This window comes from Lepisma saccharinum, chromosome 1 (assembly GCF_977018435.1).
Source record: "Lepisma saccharinum chromosome 1, izLepSacc3.1, whole genome shotgun sequence".
NCBI lineage: Eukaryota > Metazoa > Arthropoda > Insecta > Zygentoma > Lepismatidae > Lepisma > Lepisma saccharinum.
Window position 1 is genome coordinate 29341288 of NC_139229.1, and position 21570 is coordinate 29362857.

General features: G+C 37.9%; 1 protein-coding gene across 12 annotated transcripts in view; it reads left to right on the top strand.

Annotated features, from left to right (window-relative positions):
- Positions 1–21570, top strand: part of Arms (Ankyrin repeat-rich membrane spanning) — a 265557-nt gene that overhangs the window by 170970 nt on the left and 73017 nt on the right. For all 12 annotated transcript variants that reach the window (XM_083130254.1, XM_083130251.1, XM_083130243.1 and 9 more), the window contains 3 exons: positions 12179–12327; positions 14291–14456; positions 19118–19340. In XM_083130254.1, coding sequence (XP_082986380.1) covers positions 12179–12327; positions 14291–14456; positions 19118–19340 — 538 coding nt within the window. The remainder of the gene's footprint in view (positions 1–12178; positions 12328–14290; positions 14457–19117; positions 19341–21570) is intronic.

Here is a 21570-nt window from a genome sequence, read left to right on the forward strand (position 1 = left end):
CATATAGCAGATAATTAGAATTTTTTATAACAGAGGATAAATCATTAATAAATATTATAAAAAGTAAGGGACCCAAGTTTGAGCCTTGCGGAACACCAGATGTAACATTATATAAAGGGGATGATTCAAAATTGTAGGTGACATAGAATTTCCTATTTTTTAAATACGATGCTATTAATTTTAATAATGGAAACGAAAAACCGAAATTTGCTAACTTATATATTAATATATCATGATCTAACTTATCAAAAGCTTTAGCAAAATCTGTATAAATAGTATCAACAGAGTAACCATTGTTAAATGAGTCTGCCAAAAATTGGGTAAATGAGATAAGATTAGTTAAGGTTGATCTTTTGGATATAAAACCATGCTGATGGTGAGTTATATACGGTTTAACATGATAACAAATTCTATTATATAAAATGTGTTCAAAAATTTTTGCTGGTGTTGAAATTAAAGATATAGGCCTATAATTGATGATTTCCTTGGCGTTACCAGATTTTGGTATAGGAGTTACTTTACTTATTTTCCACCTATCGGGGAAAATTTGGGTGGTTATAATCAGATTAAATATGGTGCATAGAGGAAACAATAAGCAATCAGTACATCCTTTAAATATGTAAACGGGTATACTATCTGGACCACTAGCTTTCTTCGATTTCAATTTTCTAATAGAAGTTTTACATTCAGATTCAGTAATACTATCTAATACTAATGGTTGATTTACTATCATAGGTACTTCACTGGGAATTGAGTAAGTTGGAATAGAATCATTAAAAACGCTCTTAAAGAATTGCGCAAAACCATTAGCTATATCTTTGTTATTGTCAAGTGATACTCCATTATAGGTTAAACTACACTGATTATTAGTTGATTTCTTTTTACCTTTAATATAACTCCAAAAAGACCTAGGATTATTTTTTATGGATTCTTCAGAATTCTTTATGTAAATCTTGTAAGCTTTGGTTATCATAGATTTTGATTTTCTGCGTAATTCAACAAATTTCTTCTGGTTATATTCTGACAATTTACGTCTATGTCTATAATACTCTTTATATTTAAGTAATCTTATAATATCCAGTGTAAACCAAGGCGGGTACGATTTTCTCTTATTACGCTTCCTTATGGGTACATTATTACCAATAATTTTATCTAAAATTTCATAAAAGTAGTCCAATGCTACGTTGGGATTCTTAAATAATGTTAAAGGATGCCAATCAGTTTGATTAAGATTTCTATATATATTGAAAAAATCGGCATTACGGTAATCATATGTATAAATAGAACTTGACTTAACATTATGAATAGTTTTGTCATAAAAGCGGTGGACTTGAAGTAATAAGGGAGGATGATGAGCATCAGAGCTTAGAAGAGGGAAGGAGTTATGATTAACCACGACATTGTTAGACAAGTTGGTCAGTACCAAATCCAACGTTTTTCCGTTGTTATTTTTTACATTATTTATACTTTGTAATTCCAGTAAACTTAAAAATCTAAATAATGTTAAGGAAAGAGGACAACCATTTTCTAAGTCGTAATTAGAATCTACAATTTCTGGAATATTAAAATCTCCTACAATAATCAAACCACAAGAATGTATATTACATAGCTCTTCCATTCTGGTAAAAAACATATTGTAAATTTGTAATTTAGTATTAGGTGGAAAATAGACTGTAACCACTATAATGGAAGAAACATTAGTTATTATCTTAACACAAACAATCTGAATATTTTCTATAGTTATTTCAATGTTCTTGGTCCTCAGAGTACTCTTTACTGCAATTAATGCGCCACCACCTCTTCTATGTAACCGATCTTGCCTAAATACAGCATAGCGAGTATCAATAAATTCACAGTTGTTAATAACATTGGAAAGCCAAGTTTCTGTAAAAACAATTACATCATAGTTTTCATTTAGAATACTTAGATATACATCATTAAGCTTAGTATTAATACCTCTTACATTTTGATAGTATAAATTCAATTCATTATGTGATTCATTATAATCCATGACTCAACTCACCATGATTACATAATATTTTGTATATCTGTTTCAGTTTTTATTACAAAAACTTGCCTGTCATTTGGGGTCTTTCTTAAACGAATAGAACCAGAATTATCAATCCAAAGATAGGCATAGTTTTTTTCTCTTTGTAATTTCCTAGCTTGGCCGAAAATAGTTTTTCTATATGGAGTAAGGCTATGATTAATATATATTGGCTGATTATTCGTAAACCCCAGATGATTTGTATTTAAATTTCTTTTTACCTTGCGTTTTTCAATCATTTTATCCTTATCCACTCTTCTTACAAACTTTACAATTATACCCGGAGAATTATGATTGCTAGAATTCTTAAGCCTATGACATACGTCTATCATTTCCTCTTTAATTTCCAAATCAAGAGCCCTACCAACATCCATAACAGTTTGATAAACATTTTCGTTAGATTTTCCTGGAATACCAATAATTTCCAATGCATTCCTTCTGCTATATTGTTCCAATTCATCAAGTTGAACTTTAGTGTTTTTTAATTCTTGTTTCAACTCGGTATTCTCCTTTTTCAGTTCTTCGATGTGGGCGAGGCAGGCATTGATTTTGTCCGACTGGGATTTTATTAGACTAGAATTATCATCCATTTTTACATGTAACATTTCTAATGATTTACCAAGTTCAATTTCCGTCTCCTTAGTTGTTTTTTTAACATTAATAAGTTCTTCCTTTAACTCTTTCACGGAATCGAGAATGTTTTGCAAAGAGGGAACACCTTCTACTAAAGGTTCTTCAGAATGCATAGATCGTCTTTTTTTAGAGTTGCATGATTTACACCTCCATGGTCGATTTTCAGATTTATAAAACTCCAGATCGGTTTCATTAATGTTCACACATTTAATATGCCATAGCTTGGAACAGTCAGTACATGCTATTTTGGCGTTAACATCATTCCGAGGAACTGGTTTATTACACTCACCACAATTGCTCATTCTTTACGTATTATTAGAACAAACACACAGCACAGTAAATGTCTATATGGACAGTAACTGAGCACCCACTAAAGCACAAGGAGGTGATAGTCTGTGAACTCCGATGCAAATGAATTGGCAACACTGATAACATCATCATCAATATATTTATTGGACTTACAGCAATGCATATGGCTGTTTATGCCCATTATATATTTTATTTACATAAGATACAATTTACATAAAATCTACAAACAAATTTCAAATACACTCCTATCTATATCAAACCTTAGAAATATACATTACCATGTTATATCATTTTGTCTAAAAAATGCAAGTAAAATATATTCAAAGAAAGAAGCCAAATTTATGGGAAATGATACTGGTGCAAAGAGTTAACCATAAAGGTGAAGCAATAAGTAAAAAAACAAAGAGTATTGGGTTTAAAGTGAGACGTCATTTGCGACAGCGTATCCCATACTACAAATTGGCCGTTGTTTTACCTTACGTAATGAATCCTGTAGCAACGCTGGATTTTCGTGTGGATTATTTTACTTCTACGAGTTTGCAATGCTTTCTGCATGCAGGTGGTTTTGTTTACAGAAGGTGTCAGGGTTTGTGATTTGAACTATAGTAGAGAAGCACATACTTTTCTTCTACTAGATATAAATAACTGTAGTCAGATAGAAATTCGTTTGATTTTTAATTGGGTATGCACATTTAAGGCTGCTTTATGATACCATCCATGCCTTACAAGCAACGCCAAAAATGTATTACGCTTAAGGAATATGTAATTTGATCTGAATCATATCAATTATTTGGAACAGTTTAGTTTTTTTATAAGAGATTTCTTTCATAAATCTGTATTTTTGACGGATGTGTTCAGCCAGGGTCTTCAAAACTGTCACGTAATACTGGCCAGTAACCATGTTATGCAGGGGCACTTCATGTTGGTAGACCATTCCACGGTAGTCGAACAAGTAAATCACCATTATCTTATTCGCCAACGGAACATCTTTGGCATCTGAGAACTGGGTGATTTCCAGACATGTTTGTTTTCGGGATCGTAGTGGTGAAGCCAACTCTAGTCACCAGTTATGATGGAATTCCGCTACCAAACACTGAAGCTTCCGACACACATCCACTCTCACCTGCTTCTGTTCAGGCCTTAGCAATCTCGGCACTCATCTTGCACATACGCATCTCATGTGCAAGCTATAGTGCAGAATGGAGAACGCACTACCATGGGAAATGTGTAACACATTCGCCAGTTCATCTATTGTTATTTGGCGATCTTCCCGAACAATGACAGCAGCTGTGATCTCGTTCACTGCGGTGGCGGAGTGCCCAGACTGCCCTGCTTTGTGGTCGAAACACGGCCCTCTTAAAACTGTTTGAACCACCGAAATAGCTTGTGGAAGGACATCTTCGCCGTATGCGTGCTGTAACATTCTGTATGCTTCCGTGGTGGATTTCTGCCAGTTCATCTATTGTTATTCGGCGATCTTCCCGAACAATGACAGCAGCTGTGTTAACCATGATCTCGTTCACTGCGGTGGCCGGAGTACCTGCAGACAGACGCAAAATTTCAAAGCCGCGTACTGCTGCTCGTGAACAGACTCCATTTTTCGTAATCAATTTCTGACCATTCGTGTTTTGTTAATTCAGTGTTGCCAGATGCATGCGCATATGCGCTTGCAATTTTATCTGCCGATTCCACGAGACACGTTCTTCTTGTGCAAATTTGTTTCACCGCTGCATGTTCACTGTGTGATATAAGATAAAACATTCTCACTCTTTTTTGACTAGCCCCTCCAACCCCTCCTCTGGCTCCGCTTCATTGACGACATCTTCATGCTCTGGACACATGGAGAACCATCCTTGTCAGCCTTCCTGGACCAACTTAATCACTTCCGTTCCCTAAAATTCACCTGGACACACTCCCCCAACCAGATCACCTTCCTGGATGTGGACGTGCACATCGAGGGAGGACACCTGACTACCTCCATCCACATAAAACCCACCAACCACATGCAATACCTACACTTCTCCAGCTCCCACCCGTTCCACACCAAAAAAGCAATTCCATTCTCTCTGGCCCTCAGGGGACAGCGCCTGAACACTTCACCCACCTCCCGCCAGAATTATAACCTCCGCCTACACCAGGCCCTGGTTAACCGTGGATATCCCTCCATCCTGGTCACCAAGCAAATATCACGAGCTGCCTCACATACCACTACCACCAAGAAACCTGCTGCCACCAACCCACCTGCACTCATCACCCAATATCATCCCCACCTCAACAAAATCAGGCACACACTGCACTCTCTTCTCCCAATCCTCCACAGTGATCCCGAAACCAAAAACATATTTCCCGACAAACCCAGGGTGGTTTTCAAATGCCCCCCTAACCTCCAAAACATCCTGGTCCACAACACTCCTTCACCACACATCCAACACCCCCCTGCCCATAAATGCAACCGACCCAGGTGCAAGACCTGTCCCATCCTCATCACTTCTCACACCCTCCAGGTGCACACGGCCACTGGCAAATTTACCCTCCATCCCAAAGGGACCTGCCATGCCTCAAACCTTATCTACATCCTCACCTGCAACATCTGTGGTGATTTTTACCTGGGGGAAACATCAACGGCCCTCAACCTCCGCATCAATAACCACCGCTCCTCCACCCACAACCTGGACTTCACTGTCGCCGTCCACACCAACCACCACAACATCAGTTTCAACGACTGCTTCCGGGTAGCGATCATCCACCTCCTACCCCAACCAGCCAACACCTCTGTTCGCAAAAGATGGGAGAGGGCCTATATATCGGCCATGAGTGCAACCACTCCACCTGGCCTGAACAAGGCCACCCAGTAATGCCCAACCCTCACCCACCCTCCCGCCCTCCCTCCCAACTCATCCTACACACTCACAGTTTACGACGAGCCTGGTGACGAAACAGTGTTTTTTTCGTTCTACGCACCGCTTCTTCTTCAATGGGGACCTGGCAACTCTGCAGGACCCCAACTTCCGGTTCCGTCTTCTGTTTCTTCTCACACCGATGATGCTATAAATCAGCAAAAATTTTGAATTTTCTTACTGTCCGGTGAGTGTTTCCTTTTACCTTAATTGATTTATATATATATATATTTATATATATTTATATATATATATATATATATATATATATATATATATATATATATATATATATATATATACATACATATACAAATAATGAAGGAGACAGTAAACACTTACCACCGAATAGAAATAATTCAATATTTCGCGATCTGAGTCGCATTTTCAAGAAGGTAGATAAAAGATCGACGACACTTTGAGTAGATGCACAGAATACTGACCGTAGCGTCTCTACGGTCAGTGTTGCCAGAAACAGTTGAAAGGAAACACGAAATACTTTAGCCAGTGTTTACTGTAAGGTGGGTGGGTAGTTTCGGGGAGGAGAGGAAAGAGTTACTGGTTGGCTAGGTTGAGTCCGTGGGGTATAGTGGCGTGCATGCCTGCTATATAGGCCCTTTCCCATCGCCTGCAGAAAGATGTGTCAGAGCGGGAGGGGTAAAAGGTGGATGATGGCAACACGGAAGCAGTTATTGAAGGTGGTGTTATGGCTGTTGGTGTGGATGGCAACTGTGAAATCGGAGTTTTGGGTGGAGGAACGGTGATTATTTATCCTTAGATTCAAGGGGGTGGAGGTTTTGCCTAGGTAGAAGTTGCCGCAGATTTGACAGATGAGGGTGTAAATTAGGTTGGATGAGTGGCAGGTGCCCTTAGGGTGAAGGGTGAACTCACCTGCCGCTGTAGGGATCAGGAGGGTGGGGGAGGTGATGAGTATGGGGCAGGTCTTGCATCTGGGTTTGTTGCACCTGTGGGCTGGGGGAAGGGGTGGGGGTGTTTCGGACCAAGATGTTTTGGAGGTTGGGGGGGCGACGGAAGACGACCCTAGGTTTTTCCAGAAAGATGTCTCTGGTCTCGGGATCACTGTGCAGGATGGGGAGGAGGGAGTGGAGGGTATGTCTGATTTTCGTAATGTGAGGGTGGTATTGGGTGATCAGAGTTGGAGGGTTGGTTTTGGGTTGTTTGGTGCGGTTGTGGGAGTTAGCTCTAGTGATTTGTTTGTTGATGAGGGTGGAGGGGTAGCCACGGTTGGTTAGGGCTTGGTGCAGGCGTAGGTTGTAGTTTTGGCGGGATGAGGGGGATGAGTTGAGACGCTGGCCTCTGAGGGCAAGGGAAAATGGGATGGCTTTTTTGGTGTGGTAGGGGTGTGAGCTGGAGTAGTGGAGATACTGGAGGTGGTTGGTTGGTTTGATATGTATGGATGTTTCCAAGTGGTCTCCCGCAATGTGGATGTCCACATCGAGGAAGGTCACTTGGTCTTTGGAGTGGAACCAGGTGAATTTGAGGGTGGTGAACTCATTTAGTCGGTTTAGGAATGTTGTGAGGGAGGGTTCGCCATGTGTCCAGAGGAGAAAAATGTCATCAATGAATCTTAGCCAGAGGAGTGGTTTCAGTTGCTGGGAGTCAAGGAATTCCTGTTCCAGCCTGCCCATGAACAGGTTGGCATAAGAGGGGGCCATGCGGGTACCCATAGCTGTGCCACGTATCTGCAGGTAATGTTGGTCACCGAAGCAGAAGTTGTTGCAGGTAAGTACAAGGTTGGCTAGTTGTATCAGGAAGTGAGTGCTGGGATTGTGGGGTTTGGGTCGGCTGTTAAGGAATGATTCCGTGGCACAGAGGCCATGGGCATGGGGAATATTTGTGTAAAGGGATGTGACATCAACTGTTGTGAGGATGGTGTTGGGTGGTAGGGATGGTAAGTTTTGGATGATGTTGAGGAAGTGGTTGGTGTCACGGAGGTAGGAGGGCAGGGCTTGGACGAGGGGTTGGAGGTGAGAGTCTAGAAAGGCTGAAATGCGTTCAGTGGGTGAATTGTAGCTGGACACAATGGGTCTCCCGGGGTTGTTAGGTTTGTGAATTTTCGGGAGGAGGTAGAAAGTGGGGGTGCGGGGGTTGTCAGGTATGAGTGAGGAGATGGTGGAATTGGATAGGCCTTCAGGGGGTCCTCGGGAGAGGACAAAATCCCGAATTTTGTCTAGGTGTGTGGTAGATGAATCAACCGTGGTGGGCTTGTAGGTCGATGAATCAGAGTTGACGGGAGGCTTCCGCCACGTAGTCAGAGGAGTTCATGACTACTGTGGTGGACCCTTTATCAGCGGGGAGGATTTTGATGTCTGGGTTGTTGCGGAGGGACCGGAGGGCTTGGTGCTGGGCTGGGGTTAGATTGTGGTGGGAAGAGGGGTTTTGGAGGTATGTACTGTCGGAAACATTGTTGACAACAGAGGTGATGTATCTTTCGAGGGGGTGGTTGTTGGGAAGGGAGGGGGGATCATGGGGGGAAGGGGGGCAGAATTGGAGGAGACTGGGATGTATGTCAGAAGGATTAGCTTTGGAGGGGGGATTCTTGGCCCAAAAGTATGTCCACCTAAGTCTGCGGGCGAAAGTTTGTATGTCAAATAATAGCCGGAAATTGTTAGGGGTGGAGGCTGGGGAGAAGGTAAGACCTTTGGAAAGTACGTCAATTTCGGTGGTTGTGAGGTTGTGGTTGGAAAGGTTCAAGATGGAGGTGCAGTCATGGGTGGTTGGGGGTGAGGAATGTCAGTATGCTGGGGGGATCTTTTGTCGGAGGACTGGTGCTCTTCTGTGGTGTGGTGGGAGGGAGGGGCAGGGTTAGAGATGGTAGGTTGGGGTGGAGTGGGTAGCGGCAAGGGTGGGTCTGGAAGTAAGGGACATGTGGTTTTGTGTTGGTGTTGTGGTGGGAGGGGGAGGGGGAGGGTGCATCCTGCATTCAGGGCTTGTCTGCAGAGAATGGAAAGTTTTAGCAGGTGTTTTTGGTTCAGGTTGTGGGCAATGGACTGGGAAAGGTTCCAGAGTGTGTTTATTTGGTTGTTGTTGCCTGGGGTCAGTAGGAGGATTTTGGTGAGGGACTGGATGGAAATCGAAAGTTCTCGAGTCCGGTGGAGCTGTGATTTGTACATGGTTAGGGTTAGTTCGGCAGCAAAATTTCTCGCTAGGGGGCGAATATTGGGTTGAATATCGGGGGGCATAGCTGAGAAAGGGAGTTTGGGTGTCAGGCTTTTGGGAGTAAGGCCTAATAAGAGGCATGAATGTAAGAAACGTGTGTGACAAACAGATTTGGTGAAGGAAATAATGAGTGACCGGAGTCCAAATAGGAAAAAAACACAGGAATAGGGTTAGAAATGGTGCCAGAAGGGCGGATAAATACAAATAATGAAGGAGACAGTAAACACTTACCACACAAATAGAAATAATTCAATATTTCGCGATCTGAGTCGCATTTTCAAGAAGGTAGATAAAAGATCGACGACACTTTGAGTAGATGCACAGAATACTGACCGTAGCGTCTCTACGGTCAGTGTTGCCAGAAACAGTTGAAAGGAAACACGAAATACTTTAGCCAGTGTTTACTGTAAGGTGGGTGGGTAGTTTCGGGGAGGAGAGGAAAGAGTTACTGGTTGGCTAGGTTGAGTCCGGGGGGTATAGTGGCGTGTCTACCATATATATATATATATACTTCTCTGGTATCTATGAACACAGCAGGAATTATTCAAAGTGAACATTCAGTTAATGGTTTGTGCAGCACATACACTTTAAAAATTGCATGGGTAAAGCTCGTTTCCACTTTGCAGTTTGTATTGGTTTTCTGATTAATTTTGAATAATTTCGAAGTAACACTGCCTTCATTAACTCAGATGTTGTAACCTATGTAAATGAAGGCAATGATCCTTGACATAAACCTGAAAACGTACAAACTGCAACAAAGTAATATGAACTTTATCCATGCAATGAACATTAAACTCTTACTCGTTAAGGGAGAAAATCCAGCTCTTACCTGCACCAATATTCTGGAACCTGTGACTGCATGATTATTATTTTCAATTCTTTGGTTAGGATAAAATATTAATTTGGCAATCAGAACAATAAATTAAATTTACTCCAAGTTCTCTTTGCAGGAAATATTGGGGATATGGCAAAATAACTGGCACACTATTGATATTGGCTAATATAGGAATATTGGTTTATTGGTAAAATAATTTTAACAATCTGATATTTTATAAATACCCCAGAACTTAATGCAAAATCCTGAAGTTTAGTTATTATTTTTATGAATTTCAACTTGTAATTCAGGTCCCTTTCTTTTGTAAATTCCTATGTCAAAATACAATGTAGTCATGTATTTACATACATTAATTAAAGAGATGAACAAACTATTCAAGGTCTTCATGAAACATTTGCCATGGTGGCCATGTGTACATCAGGTTGGTAGAAATATTTGGTATATCTCAAAGCACAGTCTCTGTTGTCGAATATCTTTTAGTTATTCCTTGAATCTTTTCCTAATACTGTCAACTCTTCCTCTGTAAAATGACGCTGAGAATAGTGTCCTTCTCGAAGTAACGACCTTTTACCCAGGAACTATGAAAAGATAAAATATTTGAAGATAATCACTTGCTTTGATTGCTGTTTTAAAAATTGTTGACAGTAATCTGAGGTTGTAACTACAATTACATTGTATCATTGTAATTGGGAGGATGTCCACTGTTAAAATAATAATAAAGTTTTCTTAATGAAGAACTTACAATTTTCCAATGGTCAGCTGTTAAATTAGGCTTTTCAATGCACAGTTTCATGTTCCTGTGCTCTGGTTTTTCAAAAACTTTGACATCGTCTTGGGTGTATGTGCACCCGTGGGCTATCATTTGAAGCAGAAGAGGTCTATCTATTAAATTAAATTATTATTCAATTAATATAATGTGTAATTTTTCCACAAAAACTATTGAAAAATGGCCTAAGTACAATTTTAATCCAGTTTTTGACTGTCCTAATTCCAATAACTACCCTTTTCCCAGGAAACATGAAAGGCCATAGAATCAAAAGTTGACTCTGGGTCTCTCCTAATATACTCACTTCCCACATCCTGTGAACTTATCCAAATAAACGCCAGACACTATAATGTCACAATTTATCTTCATCTCTTTGTAAAGTAAAACTCCAGAATTGGAAGTGATTTTTTGTTGTTTGAACACCTAAATCTACGAATTTAGGTGTCTACTTGTCTGGAAATCCTGAAAAAGTCAGGGAATTTATTTTGTCTGGAAAAGTCATGGAAATACCAGGGAAATTTCTGGAAAGATCAGAATTGTTTGTAGTGTACTAAAAGTAGGTTCTTGGAAAAAGGACAAGCAAGAAATTTTTAATTTGTTCTGGACGAACTATACTTCAGTTTGGTATACTGAGTATTAATGAAAGTTACAGTAGAAATTGTATAATAAATGCTGAAGGAAAAGATTATGCTTTGAAATATTTCCATGTAGAATTCCACTGTACTAAGTGGCTGTTGAAATTTCCCACTTTCTTGTTGCAATTTTTGGGTTATTTCGTAGATATTCAAATTAATACAGATTTTATTACTAAATTTTACAGTTATTATGAATTATTTAGCCTATAATTGTTGTGGTAAGTGGGACTTTAAATATGGTGTTAGCTAAACTATAGTGACCTTCATATATGCTTAAATATATGAATTGCCCAATTACCTCAGTGGTAGTGTGCTTAGAAGGAATGCTAGGGGTCCCGGGTTTGAATCCCAGTCTGAGCATTTGTGTTCTTTGCGAGTGTCCTGTTATCAATTTCATCATATTATCACTCATCCTCACCTTAGGGATTAGCCAAGAGTGGGAGAAAAGTGAGGTAAAATTAAGCCAAATCAGTCAATCAATGAATACTGTTAATGCCTTTGGTCTGGAAAACCTGGAAAGTCTGGGAATTTTGCCTTTTTGAAATTATAGACTCGGTGTGAAGATTTTCTTAATTCTAGCAGTGATGGACAGAAATAGTATGTTTGCAATTTTTTTTTTTTTGTGAACCAACGAAAAGTTCAGTCACCACAAGTATGATTGAATTAATATTAATATTTTGTTAGTTCCTATCATAAGATGTCTGGTAACATTCAGAGGGTGTGCTAACTTAGGTAAGACTTTATGTTGTGGGTTAACAATCCATGTAAAATCAGTTCGGTAACTTATGCCAATGCTGTTGTTTGACAATAATAATATTATTTGGTCTTTCCTTTCTATTCATGCATATTTATTGGTTTTTCTTTTCTCTTTTTTAGCTATTACTTTACAGACCAAACCAAAGTTAGTACAACCAGTGTAGGAGAAAACTCAGTAGTTCAAATGATCGGCTCTCTTTATGAATCCATTGAGAATGATCACGGTGCTTTTCCAACAAGGCTCTTTAGGGCCTTTAGACCTAAACCAGGTAAGTCAATACCTGCCCGAAATGTGACATAGTGTACAAATGCAGGTGAAATTGATTTTTTTATGAAGAAACAGTCCCCTACTCAAATGAACAGTAGATTGCAAAATCAATACACTATCATCTTGTACCATTGAGCGGCGAAGCAACAAATATATTTTCAATCTTTGTTAGTGTTAGTAGCAATAATTTCGTGACTTTAGTTTAAAATTCTTAGTGCTTCAAGTTGTCTTTTTATATCCCGAAGTAAAACTTGTTATTGGAAAAATAAATAATAGGGGCTATTGTGTGTTCTGGAGCAAAAGTTTGGCTTTTTACCTTCCTGTGGAAAATGGATGGTATGTAGGGATATGATAAATCAGATTTTTGGTGTATGATTCTGAGCCAAAAAATAGCATATTTGAATCTAAAATTACAATATTATTATTATTATAAGTAGGGCTCGGAAGTTAAGGAAAAATCCTTTTTTTTTCCTAGTGTCCGAAGGCGAGGCCCAACATAATATATGTTCATTTTTGGGTCATTGTAGGCCAGAGAAAGGTGGGTTTTATTTATTCTTTTTTGCCTTTTTCGGTGTTTTTTGGCTTATTGGTCCTTTTTTTAGCCTTTTTTAGGTCTTAAGGGCTTTTTTTTTTTTTTTGCAACTTCACCTTCTTTCGACTAAGTTTTCACTGCCCATTCTCAGTTCGAATCATCATCAGTTCACCACCTCTTAAACATCCTTTCTGTAGTAAAGAAATAAAAAAAAAAAAGAAATATATTTGAACCATCCCTGAAACAAGAGAAAAACATTTTTGGACTGAAAGAAGATGCATTTCATTCATATAGTTTTTTGCACTGTGTGTTCCATAACACCAGAATTTTGTATTTTTTTTATTCATTAAATATGTAATTAAAACTGAAGTTATTAATTAATTTGGATCACATTTATACATCCTTTTTTCAGTTTTTAGGTCCTTTTTTTTATATTTTTAGGTCTTTTTTATGTCTTTTTTTTGGCAATTTATAGGTCTTCAACTTCCGAGCCGTAATTATAAGATTCCGATATTCAGATTCTTACTTTCAAAATTTTGATTTTAGAGGATATATTTATACATCGTAGTTTTTCTTGTATGTACGCATTGCTTGCATTATAGAATTATTTTCCTGTAGTTTACGATTATTCCTGAAACGTCACAAAGAAAAACTGTTTTCTTATGCTTGTAATAACTGTAAACTACAGGAAAATAATTATTTATACATCTCTGGTAATTTTAATTCAGTACAGTATTGTACCTCTCTCCTGTAAGGAAAATCTGACAGGTTTATCTTTTAAGCTTTTTTTTTCTTGTTACATAAACCTCACTTCCATGTAGTACACCCTGAGTTTTCAGACTAATGAGACTGGCATCTGGACTCAAAGCCAGTATAATCCTCTGTGGAGCTCGTGTTGTGCTTGTGATTTTTCCTTCATCTATCTCATCAGTCATCACCATTCATCTTCATTGTTGCGATTAGCCACAATTGGCAAAAAATAAATTATATAACTTCATTCCTTCTAATAAATATATGAAAATTGTTTCCGTGCTGGTGTACAACATCTAACGATATTTACAATACACAAAATTTTGTGCAGCATTTGATGTTAAATAGCAAGGTATATCAGTGAAGTATTGGCATTAAAATTAGTCCAGAAAGTTGAGTATACCAGAATCAACATTTTTTTTTGATTTGTCACATAAAATATAGAAATTTCTGTCATTTACTTATAAGATAACATTTTTTCATTCAAAATGAAAAGCAGGTTTTCATAGTTTTCAACTTGAATGGAATTTTGTCTAAATATGAAAATATAGTACATAAATTATTGATATTTCTGTTTAATTGGAATAGAAAATGTAAGTAAAATGAACTTGTCCACATTTCACAATATATTTCTGTTAACTGTGAAAGATCATTGACCTTTTTTCATGCATTTTTATTGTAGTGAAATCAACTTCAGCATGGAGGTGGAGGCGATTGTGTTGTTTGCCAACTGTATTACTCTTCTCGTTTTGTTTATTGTGCCTTCTTATTGGAGTGATAGTGTTGACTGTGTGCCTCTTGGATAAAGACAGCTATTATGGCTATTATAACAGTGACGAGGAAACTGGGTAAGTAGACATATTTTCATTGTTACTGTTTGAGACTCATGCCCGGTTTGTTCAAGCTTCGTTAAAACATTCTTAATGAGCTTATAGTTAGAGGCACATATTTTTGGTAAATAAATAAGCAAAATTTTTTTACAAAAACAGTCAATTTTAGGTTCAAAAGCAGTAAATAAAATAAAATTTCACTGCTATAGCAGTGAAAAATCAGTATATAAAATGATTGACATTTTGGTTTTACAAATGTGAATATAACCCAAATTTGATTTAAAAACTGCTCTTAGTACACAAAATAAACATATCCCTTCTAAAAGGACATTTATGTCGTTACCAGAATATGAAGTTTATTCATGTATAAAGGGGTCCATTTTTGCTTCACAAATATTTACAGCAGAATTAATCAATTTTTTATGAATTGCATACCTCACAGTGTAATTCTGACTTCAGAAAGTGTCGCGTCGATAAATAAACTCTAAAATTCGTGTTTAAGAGTCTATTTCACATTTTGTAGTTCATTTCGCATTATTTTAACAGGGTAGAAAAATACACCTCACCTGTCAGAAACATGAAAAATTAACATTACAATGTGTTATTCCACATTTTGTGTTTTCGTCAAAAACAAAATATGCATCCCTGTACTTATAGTTAATGCTTCACTAAAAATTTAGCAGCCTGTTAAACTTTTAACGTTCGCTCAAGTAATTTTATAGGCACGTTAACTAATGACATGTTAGAGGCATTTTGTTTTGATGCCTTGCTATTCTCAAACTTGATTTGAGAAATTCAACCTTTTGATTGGTTGTGGCTAATGGACAGTAGTGTGTGCCTAAACACGTTCTTCCGAAACATTTGTTTTGGGCTTTGTATGAAATGGAAATCCCAGGAACAGCAATAAATAATGTCTAACACATAAATATATGTTTAAGAAATGAGTGTTAGTTGGATATTTACGTTCGCACACTGAAAACATGTTTTAACAGTTACATTGTAATTTCGTAAGTTAGATTTAAAAGTGTTCAGACTGCCAATACAACAGCTATATAAATAAAAACTACGGTTCTAGGTTAGGGCAATGTGTTTGAAGTTTGAAAAATTAAATTTATTAAAATGGCATTCCAAATAGGCCTAAAGGTGGAAATGAACATGTGTTTGCAATAAAAATTTTCCTCAACAAAAGAGAACATTACATAAAATGTACACCATGCATAACTTAACTTGCTGTGCCATGGCAATTAAAAGATATGTAAATATTGCACGTCACTTCTTTTGGCATTGATGTGAATATGACATTGCAAACAAGAAATCTACTGTTTCCAAATAATCACTGACTAGAAAGAAGGCACATATAATGTTTACCAGTATGCTTACCATTCATGCATATGTACAAGGGACGTTTCTGAATGGTTGTACATTTTGTACAAATATTTAAAGGTGTGTGTGTTTTATATTTGATTTATCATAAATAAAAAGAAAAAAGAAGACAGGTACACTGTTAGACAGTATCCTTATCACTTGTACACAAGGAACAATTTCTGAATATATGGTAATGTGTTTTACAAACAAATAAGTACACTCTTACAATATCCATTCATGAAACTACAATACCTGAAACTGCTTAGGACCTGAAGCTTTTTTCTTAATGAAGCGCACATGCGTAGTACTTCATATTATGTAATGAGATGGTAGTCGTTCTTAAATGTACCTTAAACATGGAACAGTTGATTATTTTTTTTCAATTTTTAAGTGCTCTTTCAGTTTGTTATGAATATGATTAAATTGTCATTTGCACAGTTATTAGTCAGTCCACTTTCAGTAAGCTGCATAATAATTGTTTTGTTTTTGTGATTATATTAAGACTCACGTTATATTGAATAACATGTTTTATTGTACATTACTTAAGTACAACTACGAACTAAATAAGTAAATAGGTTAGGCAGGTTTTGTTTATTTCTGTACTTGGTTAGGTTAGATAGGGTGCTTTTAGCATTTATCACCAGGTTGCTACAGTGGTCGCTAGCCGCTCGTGGTTGCACACACTGTGATTCAGAATATACAGCGTGTCCACGAAGTCCTGCTACCATTACAATGAAACTTAACTCCTAAACTATATGAGATAAAAACATGCGTTTTTTTGCAACGTGTTCTACAGCTCTCAAAGTTTTATTTAAAATTACAACACTTGCCACATGCACCCCGTTAGTTGCCCTCAGGATGTCGAGACTATATTCGATCTCCATCCATACACGCTGCAGCATAGCAGCATCAACCTGTTCGAGAACTTCTGCAATCCGTGTAATAATAAAATACCACTACTGATTAAAACTTTGAGAGCTGTAGAACACGTTGCAAAAAACTGCATGTCTTGATCTCATATAGTTTAGGAGTTAAGTTTCATTGTAATGGTAGCAGGACTTCGTGGACACACTGTAGAATGATGAATATTTGTGTTGAGCATTCTCTTCACTACAAAATTATTTTTTTCCATTATGGTATTTGGAGTAGGTGGATAATAATTTGATACTTTGAAGATTGTGGGCTACATTGTGTAATGTCACACATTTCCTTTACATTAAATGAGAGTACAGGACATGTATTACCTATTTCTAGATCAGTTGCTTCATTTTAATTTTATAAATATTAAGTTTTCTCACACACTTTCAGTTTAAAATACATAAAATTGGAGTGGAAGTTCTAAGCAGACATAAGCACAAACATAACAAACCACGACTTTCTCCAGTTCCTATGTGAACCCCTGGAAAACTTTAAAATTTAACAAGCGTTGGGCGAACTGGGCATCATTGTTGTTCCATTTTTTAATATTTTTTTCTTTGTTGATTTTAAATCCGGAACAGATCTTTACTCCACTTTGCACCTTTCTGCTAATATAGGCAATATTGTAATGCCATTAGTATACTGTTATTTGGATATTTGGAACCCTCTAGGCAAGAAAGAGATAGACAAAATAGAAAAACTACAAAATAAATTTTTGAGGTACCTGTTATTTAAACTCGGTGGTGAATATCCGAAGTTCACCTTGGGTAACATGTTGCGTGAAATGTTGAATGTTCCGTCGCTCGAAAAAAGAAGACAAATTCATCAACTGACTTTCTTATCCAAACTTGTCAACGGAAAAATAGATTCTCCAGCTCTACTCTCACAACTGAACTTTTATTCATAATTGGGAAAAGAGAGACGCAGTAGTATATAAATATGGAGAAACTAGTACTCACTAGTTATTAATCAAAATAGAAAAAAACAGCTTCGCGGATAAAAGTGAGTACTAGTTTCTCCGTATTTAAACTTTTATATTCCAAATGCTATTTTAAGACCCAGAAATAATCTCTGTAAAAATCTCGCATGGAAGAACCAACATGGCAGAAATGGAACCCCTGAGGAGAATGTGCAAGTTGTTCAACTCAGTGTCTAGTAATAACCCTAGTATCAATCTTTTCAGATTCGAAAGTCATTGTATTCTCTGAACACTGTATGTAAACAGGACACAATGAAAATGTTCATAATCTCGCCCTAAATTAGACATTATCTACATTTTTTACCTTATTTGTTATAAAATACTGTTTCAATTTCACTGTTGTATGGTCCCGAGTTCGAATCCCGCTCGGGCTTGGTTGTTTGTGAATGTCCATACATCAATTTCATAATTTCATCACTCATCCCTATCTTCGCAAATAAGCCAAGAGGCACAAAACGTGAAGTAAAATAAACTAAATCAATCAATCAGTCAATTCACTGTCGTATGTTTATCTCTGTTTATTATATTGCAATTTATTACTCAATATCTCTTATTACACTACTACTATTTACATGTATATAAGCTGATTACCTCTGTATAACTTATATACAAATATAACAAACTATTAATTCAAGCAATATAGGAAATCAGTCATGTTTATAATTATGTTGTAGATTGAAATGTCATATTTCTCACTTGATTTAATATTCTTTTTGTATTACTTTCTTGTTTACATAATACTCTGTGAACACTGTAATTGGGCATATGCCTGTGTGTTCGAAATAAATAAATAATATCACATACAGGGTGTCCTAAAAGTTTGATCTCGTAGGAAAAATTTGAAGTGTTGAAGTGATGAATGTTGAATATTGATAATATAGCCTTTGTTTCAGGTAGCAAAAGCATTACGGCAACAAATGTTGAAATTGATGCCCCTCTTGAGCCCTGCAGGTATGGATATGAAAATGGAAAGCTCTTTGTACATTGTGTAACATTGTTGGTGTGATAACGTGGCATGCAGCACGAATGCTTTCTTTCAGATCATCAATTGAACGAGGACATGTGTTGTACACAACAGATTTTAGGTTCTTCCATAGATCGTTGTACAGGTTTCAGTTTGTTTGGATGACGACGGTGAAATTCATCACGTGTTTGCCGTTGGGAGATACCTGAGGCATGCAGAATCACAATTTCGGCTTTCTCTTGCATAGTGTATGTTCCATCCATGACATCCATTTAATCTAGATTCGTTTACCTGCAAGAAATTATCATTACTTCAATTTTTCTGACTTTCATTATGAAACCGGGCTTTTGGGACACCTGGTATATAGCCTTTGAAAGCTACTTTAGTAGTGAATTGTAACAAGCTGTTGTTACATTAAGCGAATTGAATGTATATTTCTTTCTTTATTTTCAGAGAAACTTGTAATACTATAACCGTTCAAGGTATTCTGATAACTGTGGGACTGATCCTAGGTGTTGGATTAGTAGCTAACTTATATACTTGGGGCCAGATGTTGCAATCTATTGTATTTTCCCAGAGGAAGCATTTGCAGAGGCAAATATCCCGATTAGATACCTTGAAGTCCGAAGGGGTCCTCCAGTCTCTTCGCAGCGAAGTTACTTTGATGACAGAAATGGTATGGAATACTTGAAATAGCTTATACAGGTGTATCAGAAGTCCCTTACCACTCCCTTGTAAAATCCGCACTGATGTATTTTCATGGAATTTGATATGGGTGATACAAAATAGGGGGACACCTTTTGGAGTATGTCACGGGGACAGCCGCCATCTTGGTTCCACCATCTTGAATTCAACTTTTTTATTTAAAACGATAGGTGGGTCATGTAATACATGACCATAGGCTAGAATTTCGTCAGGATGTCAAATCTGAAATCGGATTTCATGCAACTTCATTTGGTGAAAAGTTATTGGCAACTGAAAGTGATGTTTACCTGTTTGTTGCAGGTGCTGAGCCATGTCGTTAACAACTGAGGAACACATCCAGATTGTCAAACTGTGGGGTGGGAGAAGTGCCCGTGCAGTGGCACAGTTATTAACCAAATTCGAGGAGACGGGCACAGTCTTGGACAGACCACATAGTGGACGACCACGGACAGTCACGGATGTAGCAACAGCTACGGCAGTGCTGGCCTCCTTCTCGATGTCACCGCAGCAAAGCACACGTCGTATAGCAATGCAATGTGCTATGAGTCACAGTTCAGTATACAGGGTGCTACAGAGGCACAAGTGGCATCCGTATAAGGTGCAAATGCAGCAACACCTCTCCGAGGACGATCCAGATTGCCGCGTGCAGTTTTGAGAGAGGGCTATTGCTCAATTACGGATAAATCCAAACGTCGCTATGCAGATACTCCATTTCCGTGAAGCGAACTTCTACGTAAATGGGGAGGTGAATAGGCAAAACATGCGCTGTTGGTTGCATGACAACCCCGCATGGACAGATCCCTCCAAAATGACCAGTGCAGGCAAAATTATGGTGTGGGCAGGCATATGGGGAACACGGATAATCGGTCCTTTTTTCATTCAAGGAAATTTAAATGCGGAACGATACCCTGGGATGCTACAGGAACATATACTGCCAGCTCTGATGTCGGAAGGTGGTACATTTCCCATTTGTGGCATCCAGGTGTGTCAATACCTGGATGAACAATCCTGGGGCATGGATTGGTCGACGTGGGCCAGTTGAATGGCCTGACCAATCACCAGACCTTTGGGGACACATTAAGGCTATGGTGCATGGTGTGAAAATTAGTGATCTTCGTCATCTGGAACAACGTATCATGGCTGCTTTTGAGCAAATTTCACCAGATACCTTGCTCGCTGTCCACAGACATTGGAAGAAGCATCTGCACACGTGCATTTGGGCCTCCCCGATGGCGCAGTGGTAGCGTCGTCGCCTTGTAATCAAGGGGTCCTGGGTTCGATACCCGGTGGAGGCACATAGTGGTTCGGATCCCACTTTAAAAACTGTAGGTTCAGTCCCGATTAGCCTTACTGTGCATAAAGTGGACTTAAAACACCAAATCAAACCAAGCACACGTGCATTGCCCAGCACGGACAACATGTGGAGCACATTCTGCACTTGCAGTTGCCAATAACTTTTCACCAAATGAAGTTACATGAAATCTGATTTCAGATTTGACATCCTGACAAAATTCTAGCCTATGGTCATTTATCACATGACCCACCTATCAATTTAAATAAAAAATTGAATTCAAGATGGCAGCCGTCCACGTGACATACTCCAAAAGGTGTCCCCCTAGGCCTATTTTGTATCGCCCATATCAAATTCCATGAAAATACATCACTGTGGATTTTACAGGGGGTGGTAAGGGTGTAAGTTTATTTAGTGTAATCTGTAACCTGTTTTTTCAGGGACTAAAAATTATTATCAAAAAGGGTCTGCACAAGTAGTATAGTATCTAATGTTGCCCACCTCCGTGGTGGAGTGGTTAGCACAGCATGGTACAATGCTAAGGGTCTGGGTTCTAATCCCAGCGTGGGCATGAGTGTTCTTTGTGAGTGTGTCCTCATCCTAATTGTTGATTAACCAAAATTCACAGAAAATCAATGTAAACTAACCAAATCAATCAAGTATATAATACAACTACCAATCAAAAACAATTTTTTTTTTGAAGCAGTCTCAAACGATATATATTATTCTGTTTGGTCATGTTGTGGGTGTTGTTCACAATACAGGCAATCAGCTGACTGTGAGCCACTAATGCTATTTAAAGTTCCCACAATTACTGTTGTACAAGGGAGAGTCAAATGATAACCTTCATTTGTTTTTGTTTCTTATCTAGTAGATTTCTGTATCTAGGATTGCACAAGTTGGCTGCATT